At 43.9% G+C, this 22,719-nt stretch overlaps 2 protein-coding genes across 15 annotated transcripts in view; one reads left to right on the forward strand and one right to left on the reverse strand.

The window, feature by feature from the left end:
• The window catches only part of FAM131B (family with sequence similarity 131 member B), a 32,719-nt gene extending 21,633 nt beyond the window's left edge, over nucleotides 1-11,086 (forward strand). The window contains exons 4-8 of one of the 9 annotated variants that reach the window (XR_011325186.1): nucleotides 597-690; nucleotides 1,293-1,490; nucleotides 1,802-1,945; nucleotides 2,378-6,605; nucleotides 7,886-11,086. Coding sequence is in view for 2 of the 9 variants with exons in the window: in XM_069786049.1 (XP_069642150.1) it covers nucleotides 597-690; nucleotides 1,293-1,490; nucleotides 1,802-1,945; nucleotides 2,378-2,922 (981 nt within the window). In the remaining 7 variants the exon portion in view is untranslated. Of the gene's footprint in view, nucleotides 1-596; nucleotides 691-1,292; nucleotides 1,491-1,801; nucleotides 1,946-2,377 lie in introns of all 9 variants that reach the window. The other 8 variants (XR_011325184.1, XR_011325187.1, XR_011325189.1 and 5 more) reach the window with 8 other exon arrangements.
• Nucleotides 11,087-15,062: 3,976 nt separating this feature from the next.
• CLCN1 (chloride voltage-gated channel 1) overlaps nucleotides 15,063-22,719 on the reverse strand; it is a 66,013-nt gene continuing 58,356 nt past the window's right edge. For 5 of the 6 annotated variants that reach the window (XM_069786046.1, XM_069786048.1, XM_069786047.1 and 2 more), the window contains 5 exons: nucleotides 22,420-22,502; nucleotides 21,634-21,672; nucleotides 20,872-20,976; nucleotides 18,876-18,962; nucleotides 15,063-18,459 (listed from right to left, as the gene is read on the reverse strand). In XM_069786046.1, the coding sequence (XP_069642147.1) occupies nucleotides 18,061-18,459; nucleotides 18,876-18,962; nucleotides 20,872-20,976; nucleotides 21,634-21,672; nucleotides 22,420-22,502 (713 nt within the window). In that variant the 3' untranslated portion in view covers nucleotides 15,063-18,060. Of the gene's footprint in view, nucleotides 18,460-18,875; nucleotides 18,963-20,871; nucleotides 20,977-21,633; nucleotides 21,673-22,419; nucleotides 22,503-22,719 lie in introns of those variants that run through there. The other variant, XR_011325183.1, reaches the window with a different exon arrangement.

Genomic DNA, 22,719 nt, shown 5'->3' on the forward strand with positions numbered 1-22,719 from the left:
TTCAGGGACTGAGGATGAACACAGAGAATAGACTGAAGGGAATTAAGCAGAACTGTAGACCTCATTTCTTTACAGGTAGTTGTAGGTGCTTGAAACAGGATGCATCACTGATACAGTCATGTTCATTTTATTAAGACCATATGAGAAAAAATGAAAACCAAAAGGAACATATAAAAATTAATGTCTGTAATATGATGCATATGTGATGCATTACTGTGTCTTGCCTATCACATTGTCAGCTCCCCATTGTAAGCTCCCTCAATTGTCCATCAGCCATGTCTTTCATCTCCAACAAAGAGTTGGGAACAGTGCAGCATGTCTGTGGAGGACTGGCAGCAGCCAAAGGGAGGCTTCTCACAGCCTGCTTCTGCCTCTCCCACTGACCTTGCCTCACTCAGTCCCAATGCTGCGCAATATCCAGTCCTGGTTAAATCGCCTCTAATTTTTCCTTCCCTTCTTTTGTTCTTTTTCTTGTTGCTTGCTTCTGCTCCTCATCTTCTCCCTACCTTCTGGAATCCTTATACTGATTTCTCACTTCAGTTCACTTCCTTTTCTCCTTCCTGTATATCATTTCTTCATATTCTCTCTCTTTTCAGCTCTCCATGGAAGATACGACCTCCATCCTCCCCAAGCTGAAACGCAACTCCAATGCTTATGGGATTGGGGCTTTGGCTAAGTCATCTTTCTCTGGTGAGGTCCTCAGAATTTGGGTTTCTCCTTGGCAGCTTCTCTCCACAGGCCTTTGTGCCTTTTCCCTTATCTCTCTGTTGCTCTCCCAACTGCTCCTTTCTGACTCCTGCCTTTCAAGGCCTTAGAGGAGTTTCCACCACCATGGTTCTAGACACAGAAATCTCTTAGCTGTTGCCCTTTCAAAGAAAAGATTTGTCTTACTCCTGTTGGCTTCTCACCGTGCACCCCAGCTCACACATCTTCAATTGCTTCCCCTCGAACAGTCTTGGGTTTAACCCCATTTTCTGTTTCTTAGTTTGTTCACTTCCAGGCTTCATCCTTCATGCCCAGCTCTGTCCTAAATGGATTCTAGGCAAGGAAGGAAATGGTCTTTCATACTTGGGGTTTCCCTTTTCCCCCCTTCTGAGAGCCAGCCCAAGGGAAGATGGAGAAACTCTCCTGGAGAGTGATAGAGTGAAAGGTGGGAGACACTCAACCCCAGGCCTGAACCCTGTCAGGAAAGGAGGGGAGAAGCTCCACTTCCAAGAGAGGTAAACAGCACGACAGACAACCCTGGAGCTGTATAATAGCCCCTCCTTGTTTTCTAATGTCTGGCCCCTTAGGGATATCTCGCAGCATGAAGGACCACGTCACAAAGCCAACGGCCATGGGCCAAGGCCGTGTGGCTCACATGATTGAATGGCAAGGCTGGGGCAAAGGAAACAGCCAGCAGCAGCAGCACACGCATGAGACGGCACGCAAAGACGCTGATGCCTACTCAGACCTGAGCGATGGTGAAAAGGAGGCCCGGTTCCTTGCAGGTAGCGCTAACTTTTTGGTGTGTGGGTTGGATTGGTTGGGATGTCCCAGAGCAGAATCCCCGTGAGACCAAAGTGCAGGAACCTGAGAAGCACACTCAGGAAAGCCTGTGGGAGGTTCACATGGGCGAAGGAGAGAGGGACTGTGGTTGGAGTATTGCCCATGGAATGCAGAGTGGAGGTTGTGGGTGGTGGGTGTTGCTGAGATAGGACAAGAGTGGGACAGCGTGACCAAGAGATGAGGTTAAAGAGGGTGGTGAGAAGTGGAAACTTTCACACATCCCTGCTTCCCCTCCCTGTCTTCTTTGGCATAGGAGTGATGGAGCAATTCGCTATTTCTGAGGCAACTCTCATGGCCTGGTCCTCCATGGATGGTGAGGATGTGAGTGTAAACTCAAATCAGGAGAACCCAGCAGGCAACTACTCCGAGAACTATCAGGAGCTAATGGAGAGCCAAGGTGAGCTCCAGTGCCTCTTGCTAATCTTGAAACACCCTTTTCCTGCTCTTGTTATCATGTTGCTCTCTTTCCCTCTACATTGTTTTATTCTGTAGCCTCAATTTTGGGGATTGGGATCTAGCAGAGGCATCACCTATTTGTGGAGCTGTCCAAGGAATCTAATCTTAACAAGGAGGCTCCAAAGCCCAGTTCCTTTGCCTTTTTTGGACACAACTGTGGAAAGCTACCAGCTCTTGCAGTCAGTTGTGGGTATAATCAAGCTCATTTGCCTACTGCCTAGAACTGCCTTTTCTCTTCACCCTCCTCCCCACTAAAGGATTTACCTACCCTGTGCAGTACAGTGCCATGCACAGGCACACAAGCAATCTGAATGAGCCAGCTTGGCCTGGAGAGGGTGTCTAACTGTGTGTTGTTTCCCTCCTTTACTTGCAGAGCATATGGCCCAGACGCAGTATGATAGCTGGCCTCATTCCTACGTCTCGCAGGGCATGTATTGCTTAGGTTCATCTGATGCCTGGGAGACGAGTGACCAGTCCCTCATCGCTTCCCCAGCAACCGGCTCCTACCTAGGCCAGAATTTTGATGAGTCCCAGACAAACCTTCAGGAAAGCATTTTGATTCAGAGCAGCCTTCTGCAGCAGCAACAGCTGCAGCAACAGCGGCAGGAACAGAACTTCATCCAGAGCACGGGGCTGGTCCACGTGTGGCCCCTGCAGACTGCTCAGGGTGGGAGTGGGGCTGAGTCCAGCACGTACATGGAGGACCACATTGAGGATGAAGGGAACCCGCGGCTGGAGAAGGCTCCTCTCCTAAACAAGAAGCCCTCTCCAGAGGAGGATGATGCAGTGTGCCGGGACCTGGAATCACTGTCTCCTCGAGAGGAGATGGAACACGCTGCACTGAGCCGCAAAGTCTCAGACGTCACCTCCTCTGGGGTGCAGTCCTTTGATGAGGAAGAGGGAGAAACAAACAACTGATGCTTTCTATGAAGTTCTCGTCACTGCTGAACAAAGAGAGGGGTGGCAAGGAATGAAATTACAGGGATTCTTCTCTCCAGCTAGCTCCCCATCCTTCTGAGCAGACACACCTTCCATTCCTGACATTTAATTATTTTTTTAAACAAGAGGAAAATCTCAAAGTGATTGACACATGAAGACCTCTTCTTTCCCTCCACCATGGACACATATTTTTGATTTTCGTTGCTCAGGGCAACACATGTGAGGTGCTTGGAGAGATCTGGATTGGTAAATCATTTCTAAATCTCTTTAATACAAAGTCTTGGCTGTGGATACAAACTCTTCTGGTACTGGGGATGTGGCTGATGAGACAGGCTTGGTATAGGGAGCGGCTATGTGGCTAGAATCCATCTTGGCAGAATGGATGTTGCTCTGTGGACATGGTCCCCTTTGATAGAATATATGAATATAAACTGGTTTAAAATGAAGATATGGCTTTACAAATATAGATTGCACTTGTATTGTGATCATGGCTGATACAGAGGATAAGGCTGTATTTGATACAGTCTGTACTGAGATGAAAGATTTGCTGTGTAACCAGATCCTCAGTAGCACCTTGATATGAAATTGTAGGCTCGATGGATACAAGCTGCACTCCGTGGGGACGGGCTGTGCTGCAATACAGATGGTGTGGCTCTGTGGGCATGGCTCTGCTGTGGCATGGAAGAATGGATGCAGATACAAATCTAACCCCGCTCTCAGATATTCATGCTTTGGTCTCTTTCTAAATCTTTCATTTATTTGTTTCTCTCTGACATTTCTACCTTCCCAGGAGCTGGCAGGAGCGATGTGTCCTTTTGGCATCGGGCACTGGATGCCAGTGGAAAGGACATTTTCAGCTACAGAGACAGTCATAAAAAGCTGACTCTTGCAGGGGGCTTGAGAGCATGTCCATCTTGGTGCTGCTGCTGTATCCTTCTGTTTTTTCCCTTGCCAGCAGTATGGGGAGACCCAGAGAGTAGGCAGCAGAACCAGGAACAGTGTGTACAGCTATGAGATGACAGATATCCAGTTTACATTGGAGTTTTCCGTTTTTGCTTTTTTTAACGTTTTTATATTGCTGGGTAAGTGTTCCTAACAAAGCAGTTAATAGTGTGAAAGGCCTGTACTCCAGTCATCACTTAACAGAAATACTGCACCTTTCCCATTTCTGCCACTCCTTCTGCAGTGCCAAATGTAGCTGGAGGAAGAGGGGTGAGAGGGAGTTTTCTCCTCCTGTTTATTTCTTCCTCCTGCCTATATTTTCTTCTTTTGTTTTCCTACCCCCAAGCAATGTAAATAATGCTCGGTACTTGGTCTGTCTGTTTTTCCCTCCCATCTCTTTTCTAGGAGTGGAGAAAGCTAATTTCAGGAGTTTTCCCTATTTGTATGGGTTCTATATTTTTTTTGTTAAAAAAAATATGGTTCATTGACTAGGGGGAATTCGGTCTCTTGCAATTCCTCGCCATGTTTTTACAGACCTCCTTTTGGGAGGGGGAGGGCCTTTGAAAGGAAATTGAAAAAACTGTGTCCTTTTGCACTCTCACCAGAAAATAAACAGGGGCAAAAGCAAAAGAAAAAATTGCACAAGGCTATCAATTTTGCTGGAGGACTGAACAGAACCAGCAGAGATGACTCAAGTGCTGAGTTTTAATTGCAACACCTCTTGCAAGGAAGCATCAGCAAAGCATGGGTTTAGATCAGATGCTAGATCTGATGAGCTAGAGAAAGAAATTTGCCTGGACACTGCCATACTGTTCCAGGGGCAACTCTTTCTCACTTACTCTGACTCATATCTACTCCGTCTACATTTGTCTCTTCTTCGCCTCCTCTTCAGGCTTGGTGTATTTTTTGGATGACAGGAGAGTGATACATGTTCCTTTCCTGATTCAGGTTTAGTCCCCGCATGTTTGCAGGGAAGAACGGCTGAGGAGAATAAAATGTGACTGAAGTAATATCATCAAGTGTCAGAGTTCAGACAGCTCCTGGCAAGCAAAGCAGATGATGTCCAAGAATTATGAAAAGTACGAATGGGACTCTCAGGTAGAACTTGACCCCACTCAGCTTTCTCCCACTTACACAGGCAGCTGCATGAAGAGGGTCTCCTCTATGAACACCCAAGTCTTTCCAGCCAAGTCCACTTCAAGCGGATCTGTCTTCTCTCTCCATTACACCTATAAAGGAAAGACCTTTGGGATATTTAAGTAAGACTGGTAATTTGGTGTAGGTAAGAGATAAAAGTTTTTGTGACCACATTTTTTTACCCATTTGCTTGGGCTTGCTTACATCTCTCTAAGGAGGTAGCTCTTCTCCTGAATGATGACCTTTCAATATCTCTTTAAAGATGTTTACACATTCAGGTGCTAACCTCCCCTGGGCAGGAGGGCTTGATAAAGATGATCTCCTACAGTTCTTGCATGGCCAGTGCTAGCTCATTGTCCCGAACTGCTTTGGGTCTAGCCATGGAGCAGGGCCTAGGAAATCACACTAGCCAGAACAGGGAGACTGGGCAAGTACCAAGGGCACCTCAGCAGATGACAAATGAGTAAGTGTTAACCTTTTCTTATTGCTTTTTTAAAAAGCCTTCAGGGAAACAAAAATGGTTGGGTATGTTCCTTTGTGGGAGAAGGCTTGGGTAGCTTGTTGCTTTTTTCTCCAAACCATTTTGTTCCCACGTGCCTCTCCAGGACCAATCTGGATGTTTACGGTAACTTTCAGAGTAGCTTCTAATGATCCTTCTGTGTTGTTTACAGGATTGGGACAAGCAGGTCAACTTGTCCAGGGTTTTTTCTTTTAATGTGGACATGTAGTATGTTTACTAAGCTGTCTGACTGATTTCTAAAAGATGTACATTATCTCCATGCAAGGCAGTGACAGAAAATTATCTACATGGGAAAAAGTGTGAAAAAAATTGACCTTATAGAAAAATCTATGGAGTTCAATAGGAAGAGAAAACCTATCTGTAGAGTTTTCTAACCTCTGTGGAATGGCATAGAGAATTATACCCTGCTGTATAATTCCATAACCTGATCTCTAGAAACCTGTAGATAGACCCTCATCCTCTGTGGATTCAGACTGGTTTGAACACTACTCTCTAGAAAAACTTTCAAGCTTGCTAAATTCTATAAATTTTTTTCATAAAGGTCTCAACTTTCTGTGAATAATAAAATTTCAGCCTTTTTCTGGGGGGAAACAAAAAAAAAAAAAAGAAAAAAAAAGAAAAAGAAAAAGGCTGTTTTCCATGACCTCTCCACAGTCCAAAAGAGAAATGTATCTACGTTTGCTAGGAGCTTGACTGGAGAGAGCAGGTCTGCCCATCCACACTTGCTACCTGAGTGAGCATCCTGACCTGAACTGGAAAGGCAGTTTGAATCTCTTTGAAAATGGAAAATGGTTTGTATAACCTGGCCTTTTCTTATGTAACAGGCCTGCTGCTTGTGTGTATCCAATATCAGAGAGAGGGACCTGGAACCTACCGTACATTTCCCAGAAAAGCTGTTATTATGTAGCTACACCTATTCAAGCATATGGAAGGCACAGGTGCTCCGTGAGCAAAATTTGGCCTGCAGTTCCTTTATCCTGGTGAGGAGGGATGAGTTGGAGAGAGTCCAGCCAAATACTCAGAGCCCAAATTGAATCTGTGAGGCTGAAAATAAGAAGGAAAGGTAAGCTCAGTATCCCTGATCTACAGTTACTAAGAAACTGAGCCCTACTGTTCATTAACACAAACCCTTTGTAAAGCAGAGCTGCACTACATAAAAATTTGGGATTTTCTTGAAGCAGCAGAAGTAGAAGATTCCCATCTTTCCCCCCAAGCCTTTGTCTTCAGCAGGAATTCATTGAAATTATTGTGCTGAACACGAAGGAAAGCTTAAACACAAGTGTCCCTAATTGAAAAAGATCTCAGATCCCACTGCAAGAAAATTCTCTCTTGTTCCTTTTCCCATGATTGCTCATATCTGATCAGTTACACTATTTCATAAGGGTTTTTTTTTATAAGTCTTAAGCTTTCTTTACGAGCCTTGTGAGTTCTCTTCAACTCCATTACTTCAGGCTCTGGGATGGAGAAGTCAGTCTGCTTCTTTCAGTTACTGTGCCTCTGAATCATCTTATTCTGGAAAGCTGCTGACAAGTCACCCACTTGCTTTCCCCCCCTTAAAAACTTTAACTTCACCTTCATGATAGGCTTGCAGCAGAGAACTATACCTGTAAGTTTAACCATACCTCTAAGCTGATCGAATGGTGAGCTGCCGTGGAGGAGGCAGCCCTCTGCCCTGACAGCGCTCACCTCCCACAAGCCTCGTGCAGATGCTGATGCACAGCTGACCCTGTAGCAAGCCACTGCACTTTTATCCTACTACAAAAGTGAAGCAGGAACAGCTGTGAGCAGAGGGGGAGAGAGAGCACTATTCTCAGCAGCTGGCCTTTATATCAGGTTAGGGAAACTGGGAAAGTGCACTTTGAAATGGCATCCTCATGATGAGTCTGAGCTGCTAAAAGGAGCTGTCATGCCTCCTCCCTTCATCACCACCAGCTATTTACTTCTACTGCCTAAGAAGCACCAGTGCTAACAGTCATTTGGCTGCCCAGGAACTGGCCCCATTGAAAACTAACACTGTCCCCTATCAAAATAAGGGTTTCAGTGGGATCAGCTCCTTGTATTGTTTCACTTGGTGAGGTAAGCATCACTGAGGGCTGGTGAAATGGGTGGATGGTCACGTTGAAGACTGTTTCTTTGGTTGCATATGCAACTTAAATTGGCTTAAGCTGATTGTGAAATATCTGTCTGAGAAGAATAAAGCCAGCTGAGGTACCAGTGAGGACATTTTCCCCCCTTCCTTCCCTAGTGTTTTCCCTAGAATTTCTAGTATGCTCTTATCTGATTTGGTCTTTGTTGTTATTTAATGCCCTGTTATTTCCCTTACTCTTCCCTCCTCTTCCACAGGCTCCTTTGAGATAAACCCTTGCAATCGGGCAGGAGGAGATGAGTAACTTGATATGCGCATGGAATTAATAAAATTAACATTCACGAATCTCGTATGCACTCAGTGATTAGACTCCATGGCAGCTAAAGATACTGATAAGTCTTCTGTAATTGCAAGAGGCAGAGCCTTGTGCAGGAGTGAAGCACAGCTGTTGGAGGTGAGGTTTATCCCTATCTTTTAGCCAGTTCCAATCTAGTGTAGATCCAGAATGGCACTTCACTCCTAGGCAGAGTCTGCGTGATGTACTGTGTACAGCAACAACTAAAAAATCTTAGTTGTAGGCCCAGAGAAGAGACCTGGAGAAAAGGAAACTGTTCTCTTCATTTGACAGAGGTATGAGGTATGGTTGTGAGTCAAGGTAGTGTGCAATAGTACGGGCTTGTGGACAACTATGGGTGCTCTGTGCAATAGCAAGGAGAAATCTAGCCGGAGAGGGAAAGACATTGAGAGAGAGGCTTGGGAAAAGATCAAGAAAAGTTTGACATCTTATGTTTGCACAACACAGGTAGGAAGCTTCATGGCAGACTCCAGGCAGAATGGGCTCAGGTGTAGAATTGCTACACAAGCTGTAGCTCCAGGATTGGTGCAGCTTATGGTACTCCTTAGTCCAAGCCACACTTCTTTCTGTAAGTCAGAGTGACAGGAAAGAGACCTCCCTGAATTTGGGCACCTACTGGCTTCTTTTTTCCTCATCTTTGAAAAACAGTTTACAATATGCTTAATTCTTCAGGGGAGTCATATAGGAAATACAACAAGTAAGAACTTAGTCATTGTCCAAATGAAGTTAATGTGAGTTCTGTTCTCACTGGAAACCCAAAATACCTAAATTTAGCTCAGTTTGCCTTAACTGTCGTATTGGTAATTGCCTAGAAGGAGAAACAAACTAAAATAAATCCACCTCTAAATATTGTAGAGAGCAGAGCAATGTTGGCATAGTTTAAGCTCTTCCTTCTAATTTCTCCCAGATGGAATTTCCCATGTTCCTTGTTCAGACAACTCTAAACAATCTGGCATTTCCCTTATACTAACTCTTTGGCTTTTTCCAAAAGAAAAAGGAAAAGAAAGGAAAGATTCTTTGGTTCTCCTCCCCTGTAGCAATCTGACAGGGAAAGTTTTCTATGCCATGGCTCAGGGAAGGGAAGAATAAACAGGGAAAATGTGAGTAAAGTAGTGCCTATTAGAACTAAATGTATGTGTAGGACAGCCTATAGTCAGTAAAGCACAGTCTCGAATATGAATGCAATCTGTAAAGTCAATGTCAGGTGCCTCTTTTGTACCATAGGCTTTTCCCAGGCCGAGTAGTAGTGAACCTGCACAGGGGCAGAAGAGAACAGCTGGACCTCTGTGCCAGATCAATGTCTCTCTGGCTCAGAACATGTCATGGAGCCTGGGCAAGACTGTTGGGGACACTATGCTCTCTCAGCAGCACAGCCAGGTTCATTAATTGACTGGGGTAGGGATGAAGACAAATGATTATTATGTTAACAAATGGACATGGAAGACATTAGAACATTAGGGTCAATTTACATCCTTGCACTGACTTTTTTCCCCAGCATAGGCAGAACAAAGTGTTATCTTTTCCTTGGAAATCAAGAGAAGCTCTACGATTGTCAGTGTTGGTCTGCGCAAAAGAAAATAAATGTGATATATTTTTCCAGTGCAGATACACATTGTTGGAAGAGGAAAAATTTAGTCAGGCTGTGACTCTCTGAGAAAGAGTATGTTTACCAAAACTGTAAAGACTTGTTCAAGGATGTTCTCAGTGCAGGTATTACAGAATCATAGAATGGTTTGGGTTGGAAGGGACCTTAAAGATCATCTAGTTCCAACCCCCCCTTGCCATGGGCAGGACTTAAGTACTGATGAGCAGTAGCTGCTGTCTTCTGGGAAGAGAGGGGTTGCAGTGTTCTGTGGAAAGAATGCTACTGAGGATCTTCCTCATCTCCTTTGACTGGGGACGTTTTAAATGCCCTCTGAAACCTAGTCTTGTTTTTCCTTTCCCATAAGGGATCAAATGTCCATGCTAGCAAGACAAAAACATCTAAAAAGGCTTTTCTCCATTATGGAGACAAGATCATGCACCAAGATTTAGTTCTAATAAGATAAAGGCATCTAGTCTAGATTCACGGGCCTTCTGGATTCATTTTCATTGGGCATGAAATCCAGTCATGAGTTGGAGGTCAAAAGGTTAAGAACCCACTTCCAGAGCTCTGCCAAGTTCCCATGAGGCAAGTACAGGTGGGCTTCCCTTCTTTTCAGATACTGCATGTGTGAGCAATGTAGCAAGCCAAAAGCTCTTTTGCAGGTATATATTCTTGTTTGGCTTCAATTTTTCTTCTCTGATTTGTGGATGTTGTGCATGATTGGAGGTCTCTAGGAATCCCTACACTATAAAATTGGGACTCAAAAGTAATTTTACAGGGAACAGGATTTCTCTTGTTCCAGCTCTTTTCAGAGATGGGAGGGTACAGACTGAGGATTTGGGAGGTACAAGGGTGGTGGATGGGAGTCTCAGGGGTGGCATGCGGAATGGATTCCTGAAGCATGTTTAAAAGTAACTAAAGGCTTGGGTCTTCAAATGTTGTATTCTCAGTATCTGAAACTGCTTTAGCATAAGCGTATGGGACAACGGAGGTTGCTGCAAAGCAATTTTAAAGAGCTTCCCCCAAGCCTGTACACATTTTCATTAGGGGGGAGGCTGCATGGTGATTATATGTGTTCTTTCAAGCTAGTGTTTACAGAGGTGCATTGATGTTTGGGGGGAAAGTACTGAATGGAAGTAAAACAAAAAGGGAAAGGGACCCACTACTGAAAGCTTTCATCCTTACCTTGTCCCACACTAGCCCTTAATAAGTCTGATTTGCCTTTGGTCTTCCAGCTCCAAAACATGTTTGCCTGAAAATTTTTGTTGGATATACTTCGCATGTTTTGATAATGTGACTTATGAGATAACACTTCTACAAAGATATATATAAATACATACATGTACAACCACATACATACATGTACACACACTACATATAGACTTAGGAAACTATATGGCACTATACACCTCCATGCCTGTATGTGGCAGCAACCACAGTAAAGGAGGGGAGGTAGCTCAAAATAGCATGTACAGTCCTTTATGGAGTTGTTATTAAACAGAATGTGGTCTTGCCGTCCTGGCTGGTGGAAGTGTTTTATTTCTGTGGGACTGGTTCCAGGGGAGTTGCGTCTGAGGAAGGAGGATCCTAGGAAGAGGGGGTGGGTCTCAATGAGATAGTCTGATGGAGGACGTTGAAAAGGATCATGGTGGCTTGGAGAAGCATCCCAGAGTAGGAAATATATGATACACTATTTCTCATTAAGAAGATAAGAACATCACATGTTCGACTATACAGGGCTAAAATCTCACGTGTGCCTGTGGCTACCATGACACAAATCCCAGGCCATTGTGGCAGACCTGATGATGGACAGCATCACATCGACGGGATCCTCTAGTTTAGCATAGAGTCAGTTTCCCTGTTACACTGGGAAACAGCATTTTCCAGATGATACATATAAGTTTTGTCCCAATACTGGTGACATGCAGACATATCTGGTACAGAGTTGGACAGAAGTTTCACAACAGCAGGTTAGGACAGGACACAAAGAGGAGTTTGATGCTGGGGTTGTAAAAGGCACTGACACTGGGTAGCAAGACTCTGGGTTCACATTCCAGTTTTAAAATAGGTGCTTCTCAGCCTGCTGGCCTCAGAGCAGGTTGGGGAATTGATTGACCCAGAGGAAAAGCAGCATCTCTGCACTTCCAACATTGTTGTATCATCTGCTTCTGATTTAGGACATTAGGCCAGATCCTGTAGTGCTTTGTTTACCATATGAGAATTTTAAGTTCTAGCCATGAAAGATACCTGTTTTCTTTTGAAGAAACTTGCACTTTTCCAGTGGTTCTTACAGGGGCTAAGCAGTGTCACTTGCCCTGCTTAAGGGCAATCAATCAGGGCTATTTAGCTGAGCTTTGCTTTCTGCATTCTATCTGAAGGTAATTTGCTTCCTTCCAGTTTACCTGCCTTTGCTACTGAATAGATTGCCACCCACCCCCGGTATGTATGTCTGCATCATTATGTTCATATAATTAATTGTGACTTACAATGTGACACACATACTTAACTCCTTTAGGTTTTTGGGGTGTGTTTTTGTCAATTCTCTAAGTCAGTCCCCTAGTACTTGCTCCTGGTTAATTTTTTCCAAATGGCCTCTATTTTTTTGAAATGTAGTGTGTCAAATGAAATCAGTTATGCCACGTATATTTAAGACTTGAGTCCCTGGGCCTGGAAGTCATACTTCTGCATAGGAAGGTTTTTTTTTCTTAATTTGACATTATACTGCAAAGATGGTGTCCAGCTGCTGAGTGCTTCACCTAACAAAACTCTTTTACCATTATACCAGTCTAAATTTATCCCTCAGTTAAGTATGTCTCCTCTGGATTTAGCTGCTTATCCCCAACGTGAACCTCATTCTGTGGTATCTGCCCCAGTCTCTGATCTCCACTTTCTGTTTATTTCTCTGTTTAGACTAGATGGCAAATCTACCATATGTTTCTCTCATGTTACTGTCTTACAAGCTCTCATATGTTACTTCCAAGTCATTAATGCAAACAGTAAATAAAAAGGGTATAAGACCATTCTTGCTGCACACCTCACTGGCTTCACACTTTGCCAGCTGCAAGGGTATTTTCTATACAGTCCCTCAGACAGTTCGTATCTTCTGTGCCAGAGAAACTGCAAATTTGATTTAAGCATAAGATTCTGTGACATATTTGGTCATAATCCAACCATCTCACAGCTCCCATTTCTTTTCACAGCCCATTTGCTTAAGTGCACTATAGAAGTTTGAGGGGGGGGGGGAGCAGATTAATTTTTTTTGGCACATGTGCCTCATAAACCTTCCATTACTGTCTTTTGCACTTGTTTCTGTGTGGAAAAACTGAGAAGCTTCTAACTTGAGTTTGTGTCACTTTAATTCTGAACATATCTTAGTAGGTCTTGTATTTTTACCTTCTGTTCTGCAAAGTAAGTAGCTATTCAGTAAATAGCCAGACATTAGCAGCTTTTAGATTGTTGTTCATCTAAAGCAGGCAATTCCCATTTACATTTCTCTACATTCTGTTTCCTTTCTAAATTTGCTACTGGACTTTTCCTCAACATACTTTGACCTCCGTATCAGGTGCAATCCTTCAAGTTGGTTAGATACGTTTCAGTAACTAGCTTTACTACAGAGCACAAGATGCTTGCACAAGCAGCACACCAAAACTGCTGGGATGTGAACAAATGCTCATTTGAAAGGCCAATGCTTGAACTAGTAATAGGTTTGGTTGAGACTGGCATTATTTAGGTAGCACACTAGTCCCAGCAGTGTCCACAGTAGCATCTTTAGTACTGTGAGACTGCATCAGGACTTACTGACCTCCAGCAAGCTGAGGGAGGGGGAGACGTGGCTCAAAGTACAGGCAACCCAATTGCAGAGCTATTTACTACAGCACACCCGTGACTTGAAAAAGGTGATGTTTGTGTGTGTGTGTGCGTACATGTGCACAGGGGTTGTCTGTCCAGTATGGGGGGGGCACACAACAAGAGCCTGTGGTTTATGGTCAGGACCAGTTTAAGCTTGCCTACCACAAATAAAGCCTTAAAAAATTTGCATCACATGGCTTAAGATAAAAAATGTTTTTCTCTATTTGAGAATACTAGTGCTTAGGCATGGCTTTTGTGCGGAAATATTAATTATTGGTCTGCAGTGTTGATTAAATTGTTGTGAGAGCTGTGCCCAGATCCTTGCTTATGTGGCCATGAACAACTTAGTGCTTGCTATGACAGTGTTTTTAATAGTGTGTTTTTAATTATACCCTTCCTGGGGTTGGACTAATTTGGCAAAGAGGGATCTTTACTTGCTCAGCTGGTTATTGCCCTGTCTTGTACTCTTTGGCCACAAACCACACACTTCTATACTGTGTTTGCATAACTGGGGGGGGGGGGGGGGGCGGGGGGAGTTATTTTTTATGAACTCTTGATTCTGCCTGCCTTTATTTCTGCTTGTAGTAACTGGTTTTGTCCATAGGTTTAGCAAACTAGATTGTTTTTAGTCTGAAATAATTTGCCAACCAAAAAAAGTTACATTGTTGAGGCAAATTTTTCTTTTTGTCCAGTAGTCCATCTCCATGTGTTTCCCTCCTCATCTGAACCATGACCAAGTCTCTTAGTCTTGTCATAACTACCCAAAGTCCTATCTGTTTTCTTGTCAACCTTAAGTCTTCCACATTTTTTCAATTCTTTATATTGATGAGTTTAAAAACAAGATTCTGCTTTCACATTTAAATGCCATGTAAAAGGAAGAGTTCAACTTCTTGCTAGATTAAATTTAATAGATAAACTTCTTGCCTTCATTAACTGAGTATCAGTAAACCAGCAATTAGTTGAGATTAGAACTACATTTATCTTGAAGATACAAAGTCAAATAATTTTTTTTAGGGCTTTTGGTGGTGGTGGTGGTGTTTTCCCAAAGTTTTCTGCTCTGATGGAGATGTTTCCCTATCATGTTCTTCTCAGACTATTATATGTGGAGTACCAAATGCAGTTCAGCAGGTGCTTGGAATTGAAAATGCTGAACAAGACCAGCTCTATTTTAGTGCTTTGAGTGGTAGTGGCAAGCTTGGCGTAACATGAATCTCTGCCCAAAACAATGATTCTAAGCAACTGCACATGCTATTTAGGAGAAAAGCAAGCTTCTGTGGTTCAAAACAGCCTCAGAGCTTCTTGTTTTTCAAGGTTTGTGCTTGGATTTTTGGGGGCAGATCTGAGATTTGACTTTCTAGCTGAGTGGGAGGGTCTCACTGCTGATGGTACAGATTCAGGGGGATATTTTGGGTTGGGGAAAAAAATGATTTTTGTGTGTAGGTAGCCAAGTCTGTGCTGCTTGGATAGGATGAGAGATGCAGGTTTTAGAGTGACAGATCAGCATGACTTTGCCTGGCAAAGGTTTCAAGTTTAAACTTTGAGGGGGCATACTGGGATTGCCTGAGAGGGTGCAAGCTTAAAGTTCCCTTGACAAAGGTCCAGTGTCAGTTTACTGCACATTTTACACCTATTAAAGTACTTGGCATCAGCTCAGTGAAGATTTTATTGGTAGAATGGAAGTGGAAACTTCTTCAGCCATCACAAACCATCTCTGCAGTATGTTTTTGTCCCCTCCTGGCTCCCTACACACATTCATGTATGCATACTTTTTCCCAGGTGAGAAAATGGTGCAGATGAATGCTGCTTCTCCTCCAAGGATGGGGGCATACCTGGAACAGATCTTGAGTAATGCCTCCAAAGAATAGCAGTAACACCCACTTTTCAGCTTCCCCACAGAGAGCAGACCAGCTCCTCATGCTACCTCTGGGACAGCTAAAGGCAATAGGAATGGAGAGAGAGGTGTGTGTGCACATATGGGCACACATGTGTGTGCTTTTGTACTCTCAAGTGGCAAACCTCAAGAAACTTTACAGGTTAGCTTGTGTCTTAGTCTGAGCTCCCCAAGCCTCTCCATGTGTATCATTTTTTTGTTCCAGATTCATCTCCCCCAGCTCACAATCTGTCTGTCATGACTCACACACTCTCTGGCTTTGATTTAGACTCCATCTGCTTTCTCAGCCAGTCAGATCCCAGTTCTTCTGTAACACACCGTAGGAGAAGTGTGGGACTGGAGCAGAACATATATCTGTATTCAGGAGAGAGGAGGGGGAGATGTATTGACTCCAGCCTCAAAGTTTCTCCTTGTCTCATCTGTCTTGGTGCAAGCATTTGGCTAAGCTGCAAAATGTTAAGTCTGTACTTGCTGGTAATAAGGCTGGGGCTGACTTGGAGAAACTTGTCCTTCCTGAGGTGTGTGGACCCTCAGATCAGATTTGGTCTCAGAGTGTTGCCACTCACCGTGCATTTCTGGGTTCTTAAAAGGAATGTCCTTTCTCCGCTGCTTATTTAAAGGACTATTGCTGTTCCCTGAGAAAAAAATAGCAGTTGTTTCGCCTCTTCTCTGCAGGCAGGGGAAGGTGACACAAAGGTAGCAGGGACACTGTGTGCTAATGCCTGGCAGCCAGAAATGTGCCACAACCCTCTGGTGGAGGCAGGCAGCTGGTGTGCGCAGGAGACTTGCCCTCAGATCACCACTGTCTTCTCACAAGGACAGGGTGACCCTCAGAGCACTGAAGATCACTTGGGCAGGGAAAGGCTGTCCCCAGTTAGCTTATAGACAGGGATCACGTCTCAAAGACAATGCAGAGCTGGTGGGCTCTGAATTGCAGACAGCAAAAATGAATCTCTCCCTCTTCAAAAGACTAGCTGGGCAGATTTCCCTCTACTTCAAGCTTGTCACAGACTCTCCCACCCATGAGCATCACCAGAGAGGAATTGGTGCAAGGTCAATCCTTGGAATTAAAGCCAGGAAGGAATTTTCCTAGGAGACTGGGTTAGAGGTAATGATATTTTTCACTTGCTCCTGAGACAGCTTATGAAGAACCACCCATTAAAGGTGAAACTGGTCACTCTAAGTTAGATAATGCTTTACTAATCAGGAAAGGGGATGTGGTCCAACATCCAGGAGAATACCCCCAAGAACATGTTCTCAGAGCTTGGATTTCTTCTCTGTTGCTGATAAGGGGCAACACATCCAATAGGCTGCTTGGGACTGCATCTAAGTGTTATGACACACCAAATATATGATAGAGATGTAGAATGTTAGAGGAAAGCTACAAAATACACAGAATTTGATTTTGCCTATTTACTGAGAAAACCTCACAAGGACAGTGGGTTAAAGAAAGCAGCGTCTTATCTTTGGATGCTAAGGTTTTGCATGCATGACACGAACTGACAAGACATCTTTTTGCAAGATACAGATCAAGATCTGCTCCAGATTTAGAACAGGAATAGAGGGGGATGCTGCAGACAAAGGTTGAGGTCTCTGCTGTTAGTCACAATGGAGACAAGCTGGCAAAAGTGAGAGCTCACAAAAGTGAGATTCTCAGATCTGAGGTATGCAGAAATATGCGGAAAGTAGGCAGGGTAGAATTACCAGGAGAGAGCGCAGGAGTTTTCAGAGAGAAACCTGTTTTCAAAGTGTAGAAAATGTGGCCTCCCTCTGCTGTATTTCTTGGCAGCCTGCTAGCACTCCATAATTTATTTTTTTTTCTAGTTCTTATATTTTAAGACTATAACTTTGTAAAAATTGTGAACAATGGTTCAGAGCGACAAACACAAGTGTTTGAAATGTAGGTGCATACATGCTGTTTACTCCTCTTCCTCCAACACTGAGGATGCTCCCTCTTAAGATTTTCCCATTCTATTTAAAAATTCCAGGGATGATGGGAAAACAAAGAGGCTCTCCTCCCTTCCAGTGCTTTTCTTAGAGCCCTGGCTGAATCCAAGACATGAGACATAGACCAGATATTTTCCTTCCATCTGTTTTTAGGGCATGGCTCAGCTAAAGGACAGAGGAGAAGCTCCGAATTGCACCCCCATCCAGGAAAATCCCAGAGTAAAAATTGAGCAAGAGGAAAAATGTTCTACATGGGAATGTTTGCGGGGGGGGTGCAATATAAGAACTAGTGAAAAGGAGCTGCGGCAGCATGGACACGATTGCAGTCAGAAGCAGCAATATGCTTCTAGGCTGTAGGTCTGGCCATGTTTACAGTTGTGCATGCAGGCCAGGTGCGACTGGAAGGATGACTCCAATGGAGAATGAGAAGAGCTGCTCCTCCTCCACTTTCCACAAGGCAGATTGACCCAGAGCATCCTGACTGTGTCCAGCAGTATTCATGTCCTGTTACAATCCCTTCTGCCATGTTATGTAGACATGGTAGAAGCCTAAGCATTATAAGCTTGCCCTTAGCCACCTTGCAGTCCACATCTGACTCCTGCACACAGCCGTATAGTCCAACAGCCTAACAGTCTTTGCAGAGAAAGAAAACAGCAGAAGAAAGGGTCAGTCCAATGCCCCTTCTGCCAGCTGAATCAATCCTCTGTGGGGATTGTAAAGAACATCCAAAAGTTTCTCTTTGAGGAGCAAACACAAAAAGACTGGCTCAACTAAAGAGTGTGATGGACCACTCCCCTCACACCAGCTATAAGGGGACATCCTCATCCTCATCTTCATCCTCATCCAGGTCAGTGGAGCGTAGGCTTATGTCCTTGAGGATGTCTGAAATGTTTTCAGCCACTGGCCCTGTCAGCTCCATCTCGTCCAACTCAGTATCAGTGGCATAAGTAGAGCACGGGACTTCCCCCTCTTCGTGGAAGTGTGAGGACTGGGGGGAGTGCGAGCAGGGGGGCAGTGGGCTCTCTGTGCCCAAGTCCGCTCCTTGCTGTGCTGCCACCATACAGTTGTCCTGCCGGCTCCACATCTGAGTGGCCTGACTGACCTTCTCACTGCTGGTGGAAGTCCGGTTGGTATCGCGGAAGCTGGCAAGGGGTGGGCGGAGGCGAACTCCGGAGCGTGTGGAGCCTTCTATTGCCTTCTGGAGCTATGAGAAGAGAAAAAGTTCAGAAAAAATGGATGAAAGGGAGGCTGACCCAGCCCTACCCAGCAGAAGTTCATCTATCTCCAGGGTAAGGGGAATACAAATAGAGAGAGTCACAGCTCTACCTCTGGGGCCTGTGGAGATCATCTTTTACAGTGGTGGTGTAATTTTTCATTCCATGGTAAATAACTAATTCCACGCCACTTTCAGAGACAGTAATAGCCACCCAGTTAAGAGCCCTATGTTCATGAAAAGGATGAACCATCTAACATCCCTGTGAACAACTGCCTCCTCTGAAATAATGTAGCAATCACAGTTATATACGTTCCCAGCTGAATCCACTAGCACCTGTAAGTTATTGCAGTGATCCACAGTACATTTGCAGTTGATGAGGAAGAGATGAAAGGATCTGTACTTACCTCTTCCAAAGCCAGTACTCCCCTTAGCTTCCCCATACTGGTTACATAGGCATGGCTGAGGCCCAGTAAGGAGAACAATGTATGCGTCTATGAGCAAAACCACAAAAGACCATTTCAGGGACTTTGGCAACTGGTAACATGGTACTTGGTGCTAGAGCTGGGACTTGGGATTTAGAAATGGGAATCACAAAGGCGCACAAGTCTGTAGTTATCCCAGTGAGAAACTACCTCTTCCCTTCCCCTTTTGTAGCTAGCAAATACTACCCTTTGGTCCTTCTGCTGGGCAGCCATAGTTGGGAGTGTGTTGATGATGGAGAGCACATTCTTAAGGTCACTCTCATCCTGCATCTGCCAAACAGAGATTCACATGCAACACCCTGTATATGCAGGGACTTAGACAGATCCTGTTTCATTTTGGTGCTGGAAATTAAACTATCATATGTAATATGCAAAGTCAGAACCTACTTAGGTTATTTATTCCAGCGCTTTCCTTAACACTAGAAGATTTCTTTTTTTCCTGTTCCAGAATATTTCATGTCAAAACTTAAGCTTGTTGCTGCTTATCCAGTGCAGTGAGAACACTGAGAACAAGGTATTCCCTTTCTTTTACAAAGCCTTCTTAAAAGGACAGATATCACACTGCTATCAGTCTTCTTTCCTTCAGCCTAAACATCCCTCATTATTTTGCTGTTCTTCATAGATCAGGCTTTCTAAAAGTTTCAGCATTCTCAGTGCTCATTTGTGGCCTGTTTCCAACATCCAAGTTATTTACACCGAGTTCTAGCTAGACTTTACCTGTGGCCTTACATGAAGTCATTCTTTCACAGCTCGTGTTTGCCTTTTTTTTTTTTTAACATCACATGAGATATTGAATGTCATGTTCAAGTGTAAAGTAGGGAAAATCTCATTTCTCAGGAACAAGACATTTTACCCTAATGTAGAAGAAAATCAAACTGGTTAAATACAATATGATCATGATAAGCTGTGATATTCTTGCTATTGTCAGTAGTCTCACATTTAGTTCTAACTGTGCATACCTCAGATGGTTTGATTATTTATTCCTGCATTTTTTGTGCATCCAAGTTTACTAGTCTGTAATTTCAGAGTTTCTCATCTGCTCTTTTTTATGAGGTATGAATCCTTCCCCATTTGCAGTCTTCAGGTATAATTTCTTGGTACCCCTGTATTCTCAAAGACAAATGCTAGTGGTTTTCAGATTACTTCAGCCAGCCCTTCAGAAAACACCAAACTCTTCTTAAGTATATGCTAACCTGTTCTTATTTTGCTCAAGGCTGAGATCCTATCCCTTTGATAACAGTAATTAATTAATTTTGTGCAAGGCATATGCCGACTGTTCATGTTAAATTAATATTGATAAAAATATGCACTGTGCACTTTTGCTTCGGTAGACTGCTTTCCCTTTCGATTGAGTGAAAGCCCAGTCCTCTCTTACTCCTGATACACAACAGTTGCTTTTATCCCCAGTCATCCTGTGGTAACTCTAGAAGCTGTATCATCCAGCTTCCTCTTTCCTTGTGCTTCAGTTCAATGAAGAGCCTATGGTATAGGGTGGTTTCAGGCAACTCTTCTCAGGCACTGTGGCAGACTCTACATCCTGACAGAAATGCTCTGAGAAATCCGGGACTACTCATTCCAGTGCTGCACACTGATAAAGTAGAGTGTAAATCTCAGTGTAATGCCCCCAGCAGCAAGGCATACAATGCTTCTGTTAATGTAGTGGCTGGAAAATCATATGTGATGTCCAAAAGCTATTTTAATAAATGCACTCAGACTTCTTATGTAGGCTTTCATTTTGCAGGAGATTGGAGGTACACGCAGAAGGTAATAGGAGCAAACTGACTTCTGTAGCTGGATGTGGAAGTAGCTGGTGATAGTAGTTGTAGGTGAAGACAAGGAGAATAAGTCATAGACTAGACTTGCAATGACAGATAGGGTGGAGAAAAACAGTGTATGCCTCAGAGACATCTGCACCCACCTTGTGCAGGGAAGTTCTCTCCACTAGTTGGAAAGGGGAAGGGTCAATGCGGCAGCTGTCAAAGCACACGTTCTTGTTCAGCTCCTCCTGTTCCCAAGCATCTATCTGACACAGGAAAGAAGAGGAATCACTCTTACAGTAATCAGCAGTGTTGCTGTCTTCTGTACCCAAACCAGTCCCATTCTCCTGTTAATGCTTCTCCCTTCCTATGTAGATCATTCATCTTGCCCATTATATCACACCCCTCAGATTTCCCATCCTTTCCTTGCCAGATGTCAAGTCCCTGTGGAAACAGAGGAATTCCAGTACCTCTGAGGTACTTTCTGAGGAGGTGAGGTTTTGCTCCTTCCTGCTTAAAGAGGAAGTGAACATCTTAGCTTTCGTTTCTGAGTGCACCTTCCCCTTGTCATTGCAAGATAATTGTTCCTTTGTGTAAAAAATGAAGGAACAACATAGACACACAGAAAGATTTAGGTGAGGGGGCACGTGTGGAGGTCTCTAGATCAAAACCTGCTCAGAGCAGGGCTGACTTCAAAGCTAGATCAGATTAGTCAGAGCCTTACTCAGCACATCTAGCAGAACAATCTCTTCTCTTATTGGGGGAGACTTGCCTCCTGTGCAACTCTAAGAAGAAAATGGCTTTAGCTATGGCTGTATGTGTCAATCACTGAGGTTGTCGAGTTCAGGAAGTATTGCAAGTGATAGGAAATGGGCAAAAGAAGTAGTCAATTAACCTTACTCCCTTTCTGCACACAGTCTTACCTCTTCTGGCCTCATTGTGTCAATGACTTCCACCGGCTCCTGTAGGAGAAAACACCGTTCAGGACAGACAAAGAACCCACAGTTTCACGGAGTACAGAAAGGAAAAAATTGCACAGCCTCCTCACCGCATGTGGTCCCCTTTTTGTTCCAAATAGTATGTTACTGAGTGTTTAGATTTTCTTTATACTCATACATTATAAAATGTACCCTGTACTTGCTGTGCTTCCCTTGCCAATGAAGATTGACTATGGAACGCTGGTGGAGCAATTCAGGTACCTAAACATGGTCATCTAGTACTGTTTTAGATGCTCTCTGATATCCCATGTGGGGTCCAACCACTGCCCTAAAGTGGATGGCTCTGTGTGATATCCACCAACCCTGCACAGCTATGCCAGATATCCAAGGTCATCTAACATAGCACAAGGCAAAAGCATTTTTTCATTTTTTATCTGTCCAAAACTGTTTGCCAAATGGAATAGAACTGCACTTTATTCCAGGTTAGCCAAAATAGCATTAAGTTGTTCACTGAGAAAAAGATGCCCACACTCAGTCATGATGGTAGCCTTGACACCTGAGCACAGATGGCTGTTTAGGAAGATGCACACTCCTTTACAGTAATCACACCCTTTCTCCTTGGAGAGAGTTCCCCACTGATGCTGTCAGAGTTCAGGACCATAAGCGTGTCCACGCTTTGGCCAAATGCTGAATGGCTTTGAGTAGTAGGTTCTATTTCCATTGCATTCCTTCCTCTCTTCAGGGTTTGACTAGGCTCTCTGTATCCCTAACCTGGACGGCACTCTCTGTTTCAAGTGGACGGTTGTAATGGCACAAGAGTTGCTGGATCAGTTGCCTCAAACTCCTGAAATTGCCTGAAGGATGAAAAGAAACACATGGCTAAGAAAGAAGAATATGTGAGAGACAAAAATACAAAGCCCCATGCCCATCTCCTTGCCCCAGACAAGCTGGGAAATAATATGAGGGACATAGTAGATGATATATGACAGGGCTGAGCCAGTCACAATCTAGCATTCAATTTGTAAGATTGTGTCTGGGACATGCCAGAATAAATATTCCCATGCAGTATCT

This window comes from Haliaeetus albicilla, chromosome 6 (genome assembly GCF_947461875.1).
Source record: "Haliaeetus albicilla chromosome 6, bHalAlb1.1, whole genome shotgun sequence".
Taxonomy (NCBI): Eukaryota; Metazoa; Chordata; class Aves; order Accipitriformes; family Accipitridae; genus Haliaeetus; species Haliaeetus albicilla.